Below are 18,666 nucleotides of genomic sequence, written 5' to 3' on the forward strand. Positions count from 1 at the left end.
AATCAGGGAGCACATCTTGTGCATTGAGAAGAAAAATACAGAAATACATTCATGTGCACCAATCTGATCTATTTGGTATAATTTCATGTAAGTCCTCTCTATCTGATTGAAATAGAGGAAATTTAAGTTCCTAGAGATCTTAGTTATATTTCAGAGATATAACACACAGATTATTTACATTTACATGTACAACACTAACATGTCTCATCTGTTATACCTCCTGAAAGCTCTATCCACTTGCCAAAACCTAATGTTCTCATCTGTTATACCTCCTGAAAGCTCCATCTATTTTATAAAACCCAATGTTCTTTTCCTCATGACATTTCTAGTTTATGTTTTTAAACTATACAGTTTATGTTTTTAAGCCTTTTTAAATTGCCCTTGTCATTAGTTTTTACATATTACATTATATGTTTGTTATGACCCACGATGATGTATTAGATTTATGATAAGTTACATTTGTCTGGACACAAGCCTGAAGCTTTTTTACATTCAATACAATCTCTTTATGGGTTTACTATGATCTAGTAATAGAAGCCTATCCATTATTGTATACACATACCTTGTTGCACATTCTCTCGTAAATATCTGTTTAATATACACCCATGTTAGGCATCTATGACATTCACACCTTTTTATATTTCATTAATTTTCCCCGGCAATCGTGCCTCTTTGTCATTTGTACAGTTTTGATACATTATCACAAATGTTCGTTTGATATATACCATGTACTTTATGATGTATTATTACTTCTGTATACAGACGACTTTTTCATCATAACCCACCTGACAAGAAGTACCACAGATTTGACTCTATCACTAATTTAAGATCCTTTACACAATAAAAAGCCCGACATAAGGTAAATATTCGGTTATACTAAAACCAGAAGCGACAAAACGAATAACCAAATCGGAAGTGATGTAATAAGCTCTTAAACCGGAACCGGCACGGTGTACCGGAAGTGATGCCCAGCACTGGTAACAGTATAATGGCAAATTAGATAATAAACTTACGGGGCAATCATCTTTTTACAGATACCAACATCAGTATATGTTAAGCACAATTCTACAAACCAAAACACATCTCATGTATAATATAGTAACCAGTAATAAAGCTTGAAATCGCCAACTAAGATAAATTCCCAGAATGCAATGGGACCAACAGGAAGGAGCGTTTCTAACAAATTTGGCGCCAAAACTGATACAATTGACCCTGTTACCCTATATAAGCTCCCAGCAGACACATAACAGTATAGTCTTGAGAAAGGCCTGGGAAAGGCCGAAACGCGTTGAAATACTGGTGAGCTTATTTCTACTAATTTTAAGTGTAAAAACTTTATTGCACCATTGTATTTTCTTGTTTATTCACAGGTTCAGGACAGTCTATTTTCATTTTTGTTTTTTCTATTTGTTTTTTCTATTGCTCATTTTTTCTTTTGTATTTTTGGTACCTTTTTTTCTTCGTCTTTATACTGTACACATCTATAAGAATCAGCAGTCAAGTTTATCATTTGGAATTCCTCTTGAAGATTCATAGAACATTTCACAGTATCACATAATTTTTGACGACACATCCAACTTTGTATTGACTATTACACACCAGCATTTGGATATTATTGTATGGATATTATTATTTGGATACACAAACTTTTGGACACCTTTGAACTTGACATTTTTTATTGGATCTGTTTGACATCTCTAGCGTTTATTTTATTTCCAGTACAAATTGTGACTGTCACCTACATCTTACTACTGATATTCATATGTGTTTTAACCATCACTGTTTAATCTTTTGATGGCTCATCTTAACGTATATTAATTTTTAGATACACCATGGATCCATGCAGCTTTTAGACACTCATTGCTTCAGGAGTATTATTGTATGCTTTTATCGTTGTTTTTATATCGTAATTATATGTATTTAATTGTCTATTCAAACCACATCAGCCTTTTAAGCTTCTAGCGCTCCCTTCCACACCTTTTTCATTCGTATAAAGAAGTTTACTTAGGCCACCACAGAAGGCTTTTCTGAAGAGAATTGTCACACATGCAACTTATGGGAGACAAAAGATATATGAAGAACTCCAGACCGCCACTTGATATATCTCCATAGGTGTAGTATCTGCTTTCAAAGCCCTGGATGTTGACACTACCCATGTAGAATGTTTCTTAAGCCCAACTGAAACTTGATAATTCTTCTGTTTAAAGGCTTGTGAGAGTGTCTGTACTATCCAACTACCAAAAGTGGATTTTGCAGGAGCTTGATCTTGTCGTAAACCCCATGGTACTACAAACGATCTGTCTTTTTGATAGACTTTAATAGATTTGGACAAAAAGATGGCCACACAATGTCTTGGGATTTATGAAAATCAGAGACAACCTTTGGTAAAAACTCAGGAACTGTGTGCAAAACAACCTTATCTTTATGAAAAGCGAGAAAAGACTCCTTGACAGAAAGGGCTTGCAATTCAGAGTCTTGTCTTGCAGTTGTAACCGCAACCAGAAAAAAAGGTCTTCAATGTAAGAAACCAGAGTGTGATCTCCCTAATGGGTTCAGAGGGTATTTCCATCAAAGCTTCCAAAACCAAAAGGAAGATCCTACGTTGGAATGGCAGATTTGGAAGAAGGTTGGGATATGAGACAAGGTCTGAAAGAATTGATGAACCAAAGGATTCTGTGCCCACTCAACTCCAGTAATGTCATACATGAACCTTCAGTGATGTAGAACAAAGACCCCTTAGGAAAACCTTCAAGAAGAAAATCCAATAAATGTCATTCCATCTTGGCTGTAGAAGCATTATGTTTAATCATCCCAGCTAAAAAAGTATTCCATACTCTGTAACAGGTTGAAGAAGTGATCATCTTTCTAGCCTGAAGTAAAAGGTTTGAATTATCGAATCTGATATATTCAGTTGTCTATATCTTGTGATCACAGCAATCAACACCGTCAGGTTAAAGTTTTGCATGGCCAACATGTCTGGAGACTGTGGAAGGACCCACAGAGGTTCCACTGAAAGATGCAACAGCAGAGGAAACCATATCTGCAAGACCAAAAGGGAAGAACTGCCACAAAAATGTTGCTTTCTCCCTTTAAATTCTTTGAAGTAAACAAGGAATGAGATGGGGTGGTGGAAAGACATATCAGGTTGAAGCTCCATACCTAAGAAACATCAGTTCCCAATGCTTATGGTGTTAGCAGACAAATAGAGGCAACTGGTGATGGCAACTGGAAGCCATCAGATTTCCGGCAATCCCAATCTTTCCACAATCATCCTGAAATGGTTTCTGTTCAGCTGCCACTGCCTTTGTGAAAGAGGAAGTCTGCCTGAACATTCTGTAGACCGGGAAGATAAGAAGCCGATAACCTCTTTAGATACTTCTGTGCCCAAATGAAAATAGGTGACACCTCCTTAAGAGCTTGCAGACTCCTTGTTCCTCCCTGAAAATAAAATGTAGGACCTTGCCATCCTGTTGTCGGTCAAAACTTTCACTGAATTTCCCTGAAGTTGTTTTTGAAACTGCCTTTATTTCCGGTACATTTGAAGGAAGATTGCCAGGACCCCTGAGCATATTTCCACTTGCAAATAGTTCCCCAACCAAGCTTGCTGGAATCTGTCTTTATGACTATCCAATCTGTAGTGGTTCTCCAAAAACCACCAATGTAGGCATCTTCTTAGCTCCAACAGAAAATGGATTTGCTGAGCGAGTCACAAGTGCTTTAGGTAACATTTTCAAAAAAGGAACCGAAATGGACGCATCCTCCATATTGCTAATTTCACCAAGTGGATGAGGGAAGACATATGACCAAACATTTGCATCCAGACTCAAGCTTTCAGACAGGAGGCTTTTTGAAGTAAGTCATCAAAACCTTTCCTTCTCTGTGGGGGGCACAGAGACTAGAGCATTCTTTGTATTGAACTGTGACCCCCGGAAAGTAAGACTGAGTTGGCTGAATCTTTTGGAGATTTACCAACCATCCAAACTCCTGCAAGGTATAAAGTAACTGTTCCCTGTGACGCTGACTGCTGAAATCAGAAGAATGTAATCTTCTAGATAATGTTTTACAAAGACCCCTGATCCTTAGCTCTGCAATTAGAAGGACCAAGGTCTTCGTGAATACTCGAGGATCTGTGGATATGCCAAAGGGAAGAGCAGTGAACTGAAGTGCTGTCTTCCTATTGCACTCTTAGAAAATGCCTGTGAACATCTGTGATAGGGATGTGAAAATATGCATCCTTTAAATCCACTGACAACAGATAAGCCTCTGGAGGCACAATGCATATTACTGAAATGAGGGACTCCATCTTGAATTTCTTGATATCTAGGAAGGAATTTAGACACCTGAGGTCCAAGACTGTTTCTAGTAAAAAAACAACAATTCATGGAAACCAGAGGAGAGAAGCCCTGAAAATGCTGACATACTGGAACCTCTTGAATTACCTCCTGTTCCTGAAGTTTCTGTAAAAACTTGTGAATGGGTTGAAGTTTCAATTTGTTCTCTGGGAGTGGTGAGCTTATTAAGCAAGGAATTGGAGGTCTCCTCTTGAATTCCAGTGTATAGCCTCTCCTGGGAATCTGTAAGGCCCATTTGTCTGAAAAGATCTTTATCCAGATGTCCCTGAACCTGGAAAGCCTTCCTCACAAAGGCATCTGGACAGGTGTATTTTTATTGTTTTTTTTATTCTGGTGAAAATGTGCCGCCCTGGTATGGACCTATACCTCTGGCTTGTACCTGCCTTTTCCAATCTGGAAGGCAAAAGGACTCACTTCTGAAAGAAGTCTTAAAATCCTGATATTGATGTTTCTGTCTATGAGAGTAACAAAAAAAAAAAATATTAAAAACTTGCCTGGTAAAGAAAAGGATTTTCCATCCTGAACGTTTAAAAATCAGAGTATCAAGCTTTTACCAAATAACATGTTACCTTCAAATGGTAGGCCCAAAAATGTATCTTTAAGCTGGAATCAGCCTCCCAGTGACAGAGCCAAAGTGCTCTCCTTACCATGTTAGTTGTATTCATGGATCTGGCCGTTAAATTTAACATCTCAGAAAAAGCAGATAATGAAAAAGGCAAAAAGCTTTCTTTAAATCTGAAATAAAAAGGCATGTTTGCACATCTTGAGAGGCAGAAGTAATTTGCATAATATTAGAAGACTAGGTAGCATTAAAGACAGAAAATAAAGCCAAAAGCGGATGCAAAAGATCTCCCCCTGCTGCAAATAAAGTTTCTTAAGGTTATGCTCCATCTTTTTATCCATTACATCCCTAAAAGCTCCAGCATCATCTATAGGGAAAAGCATCTTCTTAGGTAATCTAGAAATTGCGGCATCAATTTTGGACATTTTGGACAGAAAAAAATCATTTGGAAAGAATTTTGCCAATTTGGAGGGAGAAAAATAGACATTATGAATGAATCAATTTGACATGTGAGAATCTGTCTCAGATTTAAACCAGTCTGAAGCCACAGAAGATTGTTCCTCCTTGAAGCCTTGCCCTCAGAATCAGTGTCAGATAGTTTAACACCGTCAGAACCATGTTCACCAGAAAATGTGGCTGCAGCAGCACTTCCACCAAAAAGTTGAAAAAATGGAAATTTATGCTTACCTGATAAATGTTTCTTTTACGATATGACGAGTCCACGGATTCCATCCTTACTTGTGGGATATCGCCTCCTGGTCAGCAGGAGGAGGCAAAGAGCTCCACAGCAGAGCTGCATAAATAGCTCCTCCCTTCCCTCCCACTCCAGTCATTCGACCAAAGCTAGGAAGAGAAAGGAAAAGCCAAGGAGCAGAGGTGACTGAAGTTTAACAAAAATAAAGACCTGTCTCATAAAAAAAACAGGGTGGCCCGTGGACTCGTCATATCGTAAAAGAAACAAATTTATCAGGTAAGCATAAATTTCCATTTTCTTTTATAAGATATGACGAGTCCACAGGTTTAATCCTTACTTGTGGGATACAATACCAAAGCAATAGGACACAGATGAAATGGGAGGGACAAGACAGGGAACCTAAACGGATGGCACCACTGCTCAAAGAACTTTCCTCCCAAAAACAGCCTCGGAAGAGGCAAAAGTATCAAATTTGTAAAATTTTGAAAAAGTGTGAAGAGAAGACCAAGTCGCAGCCTTGCAAATCTGTTCCACAGAAGCATCATGTCTAAATGCCCATGAGGAAGCCACAGCCCTAGTGGAATGAGCCGTAATACGTTCAGGAGGCTGCTGTCCAGCAGTCTCATATGCAAAACGAATGATACTCTTCAGCCATAAAGAAATAGAGGTAGCCGCAGCTTTATGGCCCCTACGCTTCCCAGAAAAACAAACGAACAGGGAAGAAGATTGACGAAACTCCTTAGTCGCCTGTAAGTAAAACTTCAGAGCACGGACCACGTCCAAATTATGCAACAGTCTCTCCTTCTTAGAAGGATTAGGACACAAAGAAGGAACAACGATTTCCCGATTAATAATTTTATTCAACACCACCTTAGGAAGAAAACCAGGTTTGGTACGCAACACTACCTCCTTAATCTGCATGGAAAATAAGATAAGGAGAATCACATTGTAATGCCGAAAGCTCAGAAACTCTGCGAGCAGAAGAAATAGCAACCAAAAATAAAACCTTCCAAGATAACTTAATATCTATGGAATGCATAGGTTCAAACGGAACCCCTTGAAGAACATTAAGAACTAAATTCAAACTCCAAGGAGGAGCAATCTGTCTAAACACAGGCCTGATTCTAGTCAGAGCCTGGCAAAAGGATTGAACATCTGGAACCTCTGCCAGCCTCTTGTGAAGTAAAATAGACAAGGCAGATATCTGTCCTTTTAAAGAACTAGCTGACAACCCTTTCTCCAATCCTTCGTGGAGAAAATACAAAATCTTGGGAATCTTGACCCTACTCCATGAGTAGCCTTTGGATTCGCACCAATAAAGATATTTACGCCATATATTATGGTAAATCTTTCTAGTAACAGGCTTGCGAGCCTGGATCAAGGTATCAATGACCAAGTCAGAGAACCCTCGCTTAGATAAAATCAAGCGTTCAATCTCCAAGCAGTAAGCTGCAGAGAAATTAGATTCGGATGATGGAAGGGTCCCTGAATGAGAAGGTCCTGCCTCAATGGAAGCTTCCATGGTTGCAGAGACGACATCTCCACCAGATCGGCATACCAAGTCCTGCGAGGCCACGCAGGAGCGATGAGAATCACTGAAGCCCTCTCCTTTTTGACGATCCCCCTGGGAAGTAGAGCAAACGGAGGGAACATGTACGCTAGGTTGAACGACCAAGGCATCTATCAGTTCGGCCTGAGGATCCCTGGACCTGGATCCGTATCTTGGGAGCTTGGCATTCTGTCGAGACGCCATGAGATCCAGCTCCGGCCTGCCCCATCTGAGAATCAGGCTGGCAAATACCTCCGGGTGGAGTTCCCATGCCCCAGATGAAAAGTCTGTCTGCTCAAAAAATCTGCCTCCCAATTGTCCACTCCTGGGATATGGATTGCTGACAGATAACAAGAGTGGGTCTCTGCCCACTAAATTATCTTGGTCACTTCTGCCATCACTAAGGAACTCCTTGTTCCCCCCTGATGAAATTGGTCGAAGCCAGCTGAGGCCAAGCCAGAAGCACATTGAATATTGACAGAATGTTGATGGGGAGTAGAGACTCTGATCGAGTTCATACACCTTGAGCCTTCAAGGAATTCCAGACTGCTCCCCAACCTATCAGGCTGGCATCCGTTGTTACCATCTCCCACGTGGGCCTGCGGAAGCAAGTCTCCTGGGACAGATGATCCAGCGACAACCACCACAGAAGAGAATCCCTTGTCTTCTGAGCTAGATCTATTTGAGGAGACAAATTTGCATAATCTCCATTCCACCGTCTGAGCATGTCCAGTTGTAGAGGTCTGAGATTAAAAACGTGCAAATGGAATGATGCCCATTGTTACCACCATTAGGCCAATTACCTCCATGCACTGAGCCACTGACGGCCGAGGATTGGTCTGAAGGGCTCGGCATGTGTTCAGAATTTTTAACTTTCTGACTTCCGTCAGAAAGATCTTCATGTCTAGAGAGTCGATTAGAGTTCCCAGGAAGGGAACCCTTGTCTGTGGAAGTAGTGAACTTTTCTGGAGATTCACCTTTCACCCATGCGTCCTTAGAAAGGACAGAACAATGTTGGTATGGGACTTTGCTAGCTGATAAGACGCTTGGATCAGAATGTCGTCCAGATACGCCGCCACCGCAATGCCCCGCTGTCTTAGAACCACCAGCAGAGATCCCAGAACCTTTGTGAAAATTCTGGGTGCCGTGGCTAGACCAAAAGGAAGGGCCACGAATTGAAAAATGTTTGTCCAGGAAGGCAAACCTTAGGAACTTGTGATGATCCCTGTGTATAGGGATATGAAGATATGCATCCATTAGATCCACGGTAGTCATATATTGACCCTCCTGGATCAATGGAAGAATAGTTTTCATCTTGAAGGATGGAACTCTGAGAAACTTGTTTAGACTTTTGAGATCTAAAATGGGTCGAAACGTTCCCTCTTTTTTGGGAACTACAAAGAGATTTGAGTAAAACCCCTGCCCCTGAATTGAAACGGGGCATATAACTCCCCTGAGGGATAGATCTCTTAAACAGCGTAAGAACGCCTCTTTTTATCTGGTCGACAGATAATCGTGAAAGGAGAAACCTTCCTCTGGGGAAGGAATTTTTGAACTCCAATTGATACCCTTGAGACACGATTTCTAGTGTCCAGGAATCCTGAACGTCTCTTATCCAAGCTTAGACAAAGAGAGAAAGTCTGTCCCCTACTAGATCCGGTCCCGGATCGGGGGCCGCCCCTTCATGCAGTCTTGGTAGCAGCAGTCTGCTTCTTGGGTTGTTTACCCTTGTTCCAAGCCTGGTTTGGTCTCCAGGTGGACTTGACTTGTGAATAGGTCCCCTCCTGTTTATTGGAAGCGGAAGGAGGGATTCCCTTGAAATTTCGAAAAGAACGAAAATTACTCTGTCGTCCCCGTTGCTTAGATGTCTTATCTTGAGGGAGGAGGTGACCCTTACCTCCCGTAATATCAGAAATTATCTATTTTAAATCAGGACCGAATAGGGTCTTTCCTTTGAAAGGAATCGCCAAGAGCTTGGATTTTGATGACAAGTCCGCAGACCAAAATTTTAACCATAAAGCTCTCCGAGCCAAAATGGCAAATCCTGAATTCTTAGCCGCCAATTTGGTGATCTGAAAGGCGGAATCAGTAATAAAAGAATTAGCCCGTTTAAGGGCCTTAATTCTGTTCTGTATTTCTTCTAGTCTCAGTCCTAAAAGATTCTTCTAGAGCGTCAAACCAGAAAGCCGCCGCAGTTGTAACTGTTACAATGCAGGCCGTCGGTTGCAAAAGAAACCTTTGATGAACATACAGCTTTTTGAGAAGACCCTCCAACTTTTTATCCATGGGGTCTTTGAAAGCACAACTATCCTCGATAGGGATAGTCGTACGCTTAGCCAGGGTAGCACGGTGTCAGCTATAGGGTACATCTTCTTAAAAAGATAGGGGAAGGGGAGAACGGGATACCCGGTCTTTCCCATTCCCTAGCAATAATTTCCGAAATTCTCTTAGGAACCGGAAAAACGTCAGAATAAGAAGGAACCTCCAAATATCTGTCCATCTTACACAATTTCTCTGCAGGGACCACTATAGAGTCAGTGTCGTCCAGAGTCACCAAAACCTCCCGTAGTAACAGGCGGAGGTGTTCAAGCTTAAATCTGAAGGACATCACGTCCGAATCTGTCTGAGGTAATGCACTGCCTGAGTCAGACAGTTCCCCCCTACCCCCCACTTCAGAGCCCTGGGAGGGTACATCGGAGATCGCCATTAAAGAATCAGAAGTCGCATGGACCACCTGGGCCTCTCTTCTACTACGTTTGCCTTGTAACACTGGCAACTTAGACAAAACTTCTGAAAGAGATGACATGACTGCAGCCATATCCTGCAGAGTAAATGACGCAGTCGCCGTTGATGAACATGGCGTCACTTGCGCGGACGTTAAAGGCTGTGATGCTTGGGGAGAAAGATGCGGTATACCCCTTTATTAAAGAAAATTTGCTCTTTACACTGTAAAGCCCTCTCAATACATGGGGGACAAAGTGTAACTGGGGGTTCCACAATGGCATCTAAACACATAGGGCATGTACTTTGTTGAAGGTCATCCATTTTTGATAACCGAAACAAAAAGTAATCTTGGTCAAAATCACTGATAATATATCATACTGTATCTTTAAGGAAGTAATTTGAATTAAGCTAATAAATGAGGCAGAGGGCAAATTTCACATACCCTGCACAATGGCCTTAGAAAAAAATATATTGGTACACTTTTTTTTCTTTAAAAAAAAAATAACTCAGTCACCTCACCGCAGCTCCGCTGCGGCTCCTTCCTGCCTCCACGTGACCAACTTAACTCCGCAAGCACGGCACTCCTAAAGTAGCTTGTAAAGTATCATCACAAGCGGACTTAGGAGCCGTGAGGAGATGCTGCCAACCGGAACAGAAATAGCAACTGCGCTGTCAAAGCGCGAGCAACGTTAAGCACCGCCCTTTGTGGGCGTAAACACGTCAATCACCTCAGAATACCGCCATGTACCGGATCCTCATAAAAAACATATTCCCTCTGGAAACTGTCCCAAGCGTCAGCCAGCGCGTTATAGTGCGCACACACACACACAATATTTCCCAGCGCTCCTAGACCCAACATACAAACTAGAGTGTCTGGTTATAGTGTATCCCCACACAATATTTCCCAGCGCTTCTAGGCCCATAATATAATGCTAGAGTGTCTGGATAAATCTATTATTTCGGCTTTCTACACATACCCCAGCGCTTCTAGGCTATTAACTGCCAGAATGTCTGGAACTGTTAAAGAGAAACCCCTCAATATAATAGTGCAAGTACAGTTAATCTGAGATAAAAGTACAAAGTGTAGAAAAGGCGCTCTGGGAGAGAGGAATATAATGCTGGAAGTGCTGTAAAAAGCACTGTACGTGAATAGCAAAATAATGTTGAGTTCCAGGCAGCAGGTTAAAAAGTAAAGAACAACTTTATTCCAAAAAGCTTTAAAAAAGGACACTATTAGAATGTCCTGTACAGAGCCAGCAAATAACGCTATAAATCAGGCAAGTGAGCAGATCCCCATGCAGACATGTTTCGTGCACCAGGTGCACTTGATCACTGCTTACCTGGGGATCAGCTCAGACGCCTCTTTAAAGGCTGAGCTAGATCATGACACACTAATTATATACCTGATTGGTTACCTATTTCCACTGTTAGAGCAAACAAATTTTACAACATAGTAAACATTTTGTGAAACATATAGTATAACCTATGAACATGTCCAACATATATTACCATATGAATACTTTCCTATATGTCCTAGATATATTACCATATGACTACTATAAGAAACATCTGAGTTGTGTTTTGTCTTGAAATGTCTTGATACTGGTGTGTCACTATCTACATCCTCAAGGAATCTCTTCCAATTTTGTACTCTGATCCAATTATTAAAGAAATTTTGAATGCAGGATGTGAATTTATCCCCAGGAGAGCAAAAACTTTGGCCAACCATTTGTCGCCTTCAGATATGAAACCCAAGAAGAACAAATGCTGGTTAAAACAGAAAAAGGGATGTTTCAAATGTAGACGTCCCGTTTGCAAAACCTGTAGTTTCATATGTGAGGGCGACAAATTTGTTTCTAGCACAACCCAAATGGAATATGATATTAGATTTTTTATCAACTGTGCGACTACACATGTCGTCTATCTTCTGACCTGTGACCTTTGTAAAATTCAATATACAGGGAAAACAAAACGATCCTTAAAAGATAGATTTTTGCAACATCTAAGGTCTGTTTGAGGATGTAGATAGTGACACACCAGTATCAAGACATTTGAAGACAAAACACAACTCAGATGTTTCTTCCCTTAAGATACAGGCAATTGATCATATCACAAAATGGAAGAGAGGAGGAAATAGGGAAACATTGCTGAACAAAAAGGAGATTTTCTGGATGTTTAGATTGCAAACTAGTGAACCAGATGGGCTAAACATCAGACGTGATCTTGATGTCTTTACTTAAACATGTTAATATTTATATCAGTAAATTGATCTGTATCTTGAAAAGTGGTAACATTATATTGTTTGAATATATATTACATGGAAGTGTTGCTACAACAATATTCTTTTGTGCTTTCTATATGTCCTGTTTGAGAAATAGGAATTTGAATGTGGGAAATTCCAAGACTCTAGTCAGGATTTATTTAAATTTATTTTTCTTTTTCTTTTTTAGCAAGTTAGGAAAGTAGTCATATGGTAATATATCTAGGACATATAGGAAAGTATTCATATGGTAATATATGTTGGACATGTTCATAGGTTATACTATATGTTTCACAAAATGTTTACTATGTTGTAAAATTTTGTTTGCTCTAACAGTGGAAATAGGTAACCAATCAGGTATATAATTAGTGTGATGTCATGATCTAGCTCAGCCTTTAAAGAGGCGTCTGAGCTGATCCCCAGGTAAGCAGTGATCAAGTGCACGAAACATGTCTGCATGGGGATCTGCTCACTTGCCTGATTTATAGAGTTATTTGCTGGCTCTGTACAGGACATTCTAATAGTGTCCCTTTTTTAAAGCTTTTTGGAATAAAGTTGTTCTTTACTTTTTAACCTGCTGCCTGGAACTCAACATTATTTTGCTATTCACGTACAGTGCTTTTTACAGCACTTCCAGCATTATATTCCTCTCTCCCAGAGCGCCTTTTCTACACTTTGTACTTTGTTCTGTTTTCTGGCGTGTGTGGCTGTCACGCAAGAAAAGGCTGCCTACCTGATTGGATAGCTGAACACAGGGGTGTGTCCCCCGCCCACTCTCCATAGTGCCGGGCTCCGTTCACTTCACCGCACAGCGAGAGGAGCGCAGTTTACACAGTGAAATACTCGTGTTTGGTTAATCTGAGATATGCTGCAGCACCCCGGAATAAAAACTGCACTTACCTCCATGCTGAGGAACAGCATGACAACTTCAGTGTCAAGAGGTCCACTCTTCCTCCTGAGGTCCTGTGAAAGTAGAAGAGTCTTAGTTACAATCCTCTAAGACCATACACAGAAAACGCAGCACAACATGGGAGGGCGCAGTGGAGTCAAAAAAATCCACCAGTTCCCATAGTCTAAAAGGCTATCCAGAAGCTGCTCTGTAATAAAATAGTACACTTTGGTACCATTTAAAAATAAAAAACTCTTGATTGAAGAATCTAAACACCTCACTTTACCTCTTCCTATCAATAACGCAGGCAAAGAGAATGACTGGAGAGGGAGGGAGGAGAGGGAAGGGAGGAGCTATTTATGCAGCTCTGCTGTGGAGCTCTTTGCCTCCTCCTGCTGACCAGGAGGCGATATCCCACAAGGATGAAATCCATGGACTTGTCATCTTGTAAAAGAAAGGGAATTGTTATATCTTCATATCCTGCCAACAGGGCTTATCACGAGGTATATATATATATATATATATATATATATATATATATTATAATATAATATAGACAGCACATCCAGACTGGACCGGGTACACATCCCATGACCCACAAACAGGCCCAGCTTTGGTTGCTAACGCACTCACATAAAGCCCCCTCTATTTGCAGAGTCACAGGCAGTTAACCCGGGGCCTGCCAGGGTGCAGGTCCTTACGGAGAGTTACAGAAACAGACAATACAACACACAAAGTCCAGCACTCACAAACAAGCTCTCAGCTAGGATTAAAAAGCAAAACCGGAAGAGTTAGTTACTGCATTTTGGCCAAATGGGACAAGCCCAGGTGCCCAGGTACCCCGACTTGTTCCCAGTTTGTTTATTAGCTTGCATTTGTGTGAGAGGTTCAGACATTCACAACTATAGAAAATAGGAGGAGCCCAATATTGAGAAAGCATACCAAGTTGCTTGAATATTGGTACAGTACAACCGGCACATAGCCAGGGACTCACAGTGGGATAGGAGAATAACGTTCAAAACATCCAGCAAAAGAAATGGCAACTCCAGTTAGGCCCACGCTGAGATCAATTTGAAGTGAGCACGCGCGTCAGAGGATCCTCAGACAGAACGCTCCGTGACAGCACGTCTGGTGATGTCACCAAACATGGCAGCTATTACTAAAGGCCTTTAGAGAAGACCTATACAGCCGCTTCCACCAGCCAGGATCCATCCACTGCAGGGGAAAAGCAAACTCCCAAGGTAAGTCTCGCAGCTTACCACTGCCCGGGATCGAAGAGACGGGGAATGGGTCCAGATTACCTTTATAGGTAATCAGGGAGTGGTAATTTCTGTGCACGCCCCTTTGGGAGAGGGCTTCTCACTGGTAATCATTATCAGGGAGGGCCAAGATAGCAACATTTTCTAAGCCTCAATAAATCATTTATTTTCTAATTACCTTAATAAACCATAGCAGCTCTTCCAGTACTCCTTTCCAAAAAACACGCTTTGTCGTCAGCAGAGGGAACTGGTCTGAGGAAAAAATGACAAATGTAACCTTTAACATTTATTTTTTATCAGTTTTTAAACTCTCCTCCCCACCACCACTCTCTCCTCCCCACACACACACACACACTCCTCCACACACACTCCTCCTTCCACACACACACACACACTCCTCCACACACACTCTCTCTCTCTCCTCCCCCCCCCCACACACACACACTCTCACTCTCCCCCCCCCACACACACACTCTCACCCCCCACACACACACTCTCACCCCCCACACACACACACTCCTCCCCCCCCCACACACACACTCTCCCCCCCCCACACACACACTCTCACTCTCCCTCTCCCACACACACACTCTCACTCTCCCCCCCCCACACACACACACTCTCACTCTCCCTCTCCCACACACACACTCTCCCTCTCCCTCTCCCACACACACACTCTCCCTCTCCCTCTCCCACACACACACTCTCACTCCCCCCCCCCCACACACACACTCTCACTCTCCCTCTCCCACACACACACTCTCCCTCTCCCACACACACACTCTCTCCCCACACACACACTCTCTCTCTCCCCCACACACACACTCTCTCTCTCTCCCCCACACACACACTCTCTCTCTCCCCCACACACACACTCTCTCTCTCTCCCCCACACACACACTCTCTCTCTCTCCCCCCCCACACACTCTCTCTCTCTCTCCCCCCCCACACACTCTCTCTCTCTCCCCCCCCACACACACTCTCTCTCTCCCCCCCCCACACACACACACTCTCTCTCTCTCCCCCCCCCCCACACACTCTCCCCCCCCCCCCCACACACTCTCCCCTCCCCCGTCCCCCACACACTCTCCCCCCGTCCCCCACACACTCTCCCCCCCCCCACACACTCTCTCCCCCCCCCCACACACTCTCTCCCCCCCCACACACTCTCTCCCCCCCCCCCACACACACTCTCTCCCCCCCCCCACACACACTCTCTCCCCCCCCCACACACACTCTCTCCCCCCCCCCACACACACTCTCTCCCCCCCCCCACACACACTCTCTCCCCCCCCCACACACACTCTCTCCCCCCCCCCCCACACACTCTCTCCCCCCCCCCCCACACACTCTCTCCCCCCCCCCCCCCCACACACTCTCTCCCCCCCCCCCCCCCACACACTCTCTCCCCCCCCCCCCCCACACACTCTCTCCCCCCCCACACACACTCTCTCCCCCCCACACACTCTCTCCCCCCCCCCCCCACACACACTCTCCCCCCCCCCCCCACACACACTCTCCCCCCCCCCCCCCCACACACTCTCTCCCCCCCCACACACACTCTCCCCCCCCCACACACACTCTCTCTCTCCCCCCACACACTCTCTCTCTCTCCCCCCACACACTCTCTCCCCCCCCCCCTCACACTCTCTCCCCCCCTCACACTCTCTCTCTCTCCCCCTCACACTCTCTCTCCCTCCCCCTCACACACTCTCTCCCCCCCCCCCCCACACACTCTCTCCCCCCCCCACACACTCTCTCCCCCCCCCACACACTCTCTCCCTCTCCCCCCCCACACTCTCTCCCCCCCCCCCACACACTCTCTCTCTCTCTCCCCCCCACACACTCTCTCCCCCCCCACACACACACACTCTCTCTCTCCCCCCCACACACTCTCTCCCCCCCCACACACACACACACTCTCTTACCCTCCCTCACACACACTCTCTCTCTCCCCCCCCACACACTCTCTCTCTCCCCCCCCACACACTCTCTCTCTCCCCCCCCCACACACTCTCTCTCTCCCCCCCCACACACTCTCTCTCTCCCCCCCCACACACTCTCTCTCTCCCCCCCCACACACTCTCTCTCTCCCCCCCCCACACACTCTCTCTCTCCCCCCCCACACACTCTCTCTCTCCCCCCCCACACACTCTCTCCCCCCCCCCACACACTCTCTCTCTCCCCACACACACACTCTCTCCCCCCCCCCACACACTCTCTCTCTCCCCACACACACACTCTCTCTCTCCCCCCCCCCCCCACACTCTCTCTCCCCCTCCCCCCCACACTCTCTCTCTCCCCCCCCACACACACACTCTCTCTCTCTCTCTCCCCCCCACACACACACTCTCTCTCTCTCTCCCCCCCACACACACACTCTCTCTCTCTCTCCCCCCCACACACACACTCTCTCTCTCTCCCCCCCCACACACACTCTCCCTCTCTCTCTCTTCCCCCCCCCCACACACACACTCTCTCCCTCTCTCTCTTCCCCCCCCCCCCCCCACACTCTCTCTCCCTCTCTCTCTTCCCCCCCCCCCACACACACTCTCTCCCTCTCTCTCTTCCCCCCCCCCCCCACACACACACTCTCTCCCTCTCTCTCTTCCCCCCCCCCACACACACACTCTCTCTCTCCCCACACACACACACTCTCTCTCTCTCTCCCCACCACCAACACACACACACTCTCCCCCCCCCTCTCGTTTGCTCCATGAGTAGGGGGCCTGTGTGTATAATGCTGAACGTGACAGCTGCTGTTACACAACCAGTCACGAAGGGAAAATTGCTGTTTTATGAAACTGCTCAATGTCAACGGACCTTCTGTGGGCACCTATAATAAGATCGTTAAAATTACCCAAATGTTATCCTCACCTCGCAAGCTGTACCGGGACTGCTGTCCAAATACTGAGAGGGTGCCAGTACCGGTCCGGTCTTCTTTGCGGTAGCCGTTCTCCAGTATGTACGTTAACTGGCTTAAATACTGCAACTCATCATGTGGCGTTTCTTTAGCCTCTTCTGGTGCCTACAAAAAAATGTAACCCTTTGGTTACCAACGGCGTGTCTTTTTAGTAGTCGATGGGTTAAAACGAAATCCCGCCAATTTTATTAGGATATCTTAATAATCATTTCATATATTTTCCTTATTAGCTGTACTTGTATTTTTGCATTAGAATTCCTAACATATAATTTACCCGCTCCTGGGAACCGGGGGCGATCACGTCAGTTACAGCAGGCATTCTTGCTTAGGAAGTATACCAGTTTGAGTTTACGCGGGTATTTTGCTTTATTCTTGAAGTTGAACGCCAGCGCCTGACGTGACTTTACTCTCCCCACCCCTGGAAATTAGAATAGATAATGATATCGGCTGTCTAGCTTGCAGGGAATGCATGTACATATAAATGGTGCATGTGATGTATATAATATACTGTATAATTAATTTTGCTCCAAGCAGTAAATGAAAGGTTAGGAGCTGGCCCATTTTTAGTTCAGCACCTGGGTAGCGCTTGCTAATTGGTTTGCTACATTTAGCCACAAATCAGCAAGTGCTACCCAAGTGCTGAACAAAAAATGGGCTGGCTCTAAAGCTTACAGTACTGCTTTTTCAAATCAAGATAGCATGAGAACAAAGAAAAATTTATAATAGGAGTAAATTAGAAAGTTGTTTAAAATCTCATGCTTTATCTGAATCATGAAAGAAAAAAATTGGGTTTAGTGTTCCTTTAAGCAAGAGGAAGACAACAGAAACATTGTCATGAAGATTTCTGACATATATGTTACAGTAGGCAAATAATATGCCAAAAATCTATACTAGGCATCAGACCTAATGGTTAAAGGGACAGATTAGTCAAAATTAAACGTTCATGTAATTGTAAACAACTTTCCAATGTACTTTTAGCATAACATTTGCTTTGTTCTCTTAGTATTCTTTGTTGAACGTTAAACCTAGATTCATGCTAATTTCTAAGCCTTTTGAAGGCTGCCTCTTATCTCAGTGCATTTTGACATTTTTCACAGCTGGACAGCGCTAGTTCATGTGTGTCTCATACAGATAAGATTGTGCTCACTTCTGCAGAGTTATTTACGAGTCAGCACTGATTGGCTAAAATGCAAGTCTTTCAAAAGAACTGGAATAAGGGGGCAGTCTGCAGAGGCTTATATACAAGATAATCACAGAGGTAAAAAGTATATTAAAATAACCGTGTTGGTTATGCAAAACTGGTGAATGAGTAATAAAGAGATTATCTTTTTAAACAATACAGATTCTGGATGAGACTGTCCCTGGTAAGCTTTTAGGCACATACAGGATATTTTGACAGTGGTCAGGAATGGACAAGCTATCAGACAAATGAAAATTATATTTAAATAATGCAC

The 18,666-nt window shown here is 44.0% G+C and overlaps 1 protein-coding gene across 1 annotated transcript in view; it reads right to left on the reverse strand.

Moving 5' to 3' along the window:
* TYMS (thymidylate synthetase) overlaps nucleotides 1-17,638 on the reverse strand; it is a 111,164-nt gene extending 93,526 nt beyond the window's left edge. The window contains exons 1-3 of the mRNA XM_053714963.1: nucleotides 17,487-17,638; nucleotides 17,167-17,317; nucleotides 14,468-14,541 (exon numbers count right to left, since the gene is read on the reverse strand). Coding sequence (XP_053570938.1) covers nucleotides 14,468-14,541; nucleotides 17,167-17,317; nucleotides 17,487-17,531 — 270 coding nt within the window. The 5' untranslated portion in view covers nucleotides 17,532-17,638. The remainder of the gene's footprint in view (nucleotides 1-14,467; nucleotides 14,542-17,166; nucleotides 17,318-17,486) is intronic.
* Between the last annotated feature and the right edge of the window lie 1,028 nt (nucleotides 17,639-18,666).

This window comes from Bombina bombina, chromosome 5, assembly GCF_027579735.1.
Source record: "Bombina bombina isolate aBomBom1 chromosome 5, aBomBom1.pri, whole genome shotgun sequence".
Classification (NCBI taxonomy): Eukaryota; Metazoa; Chordata; class Amphibia; order Anura; family Bombinatoridae; genus Bombina; species Bombina bombina.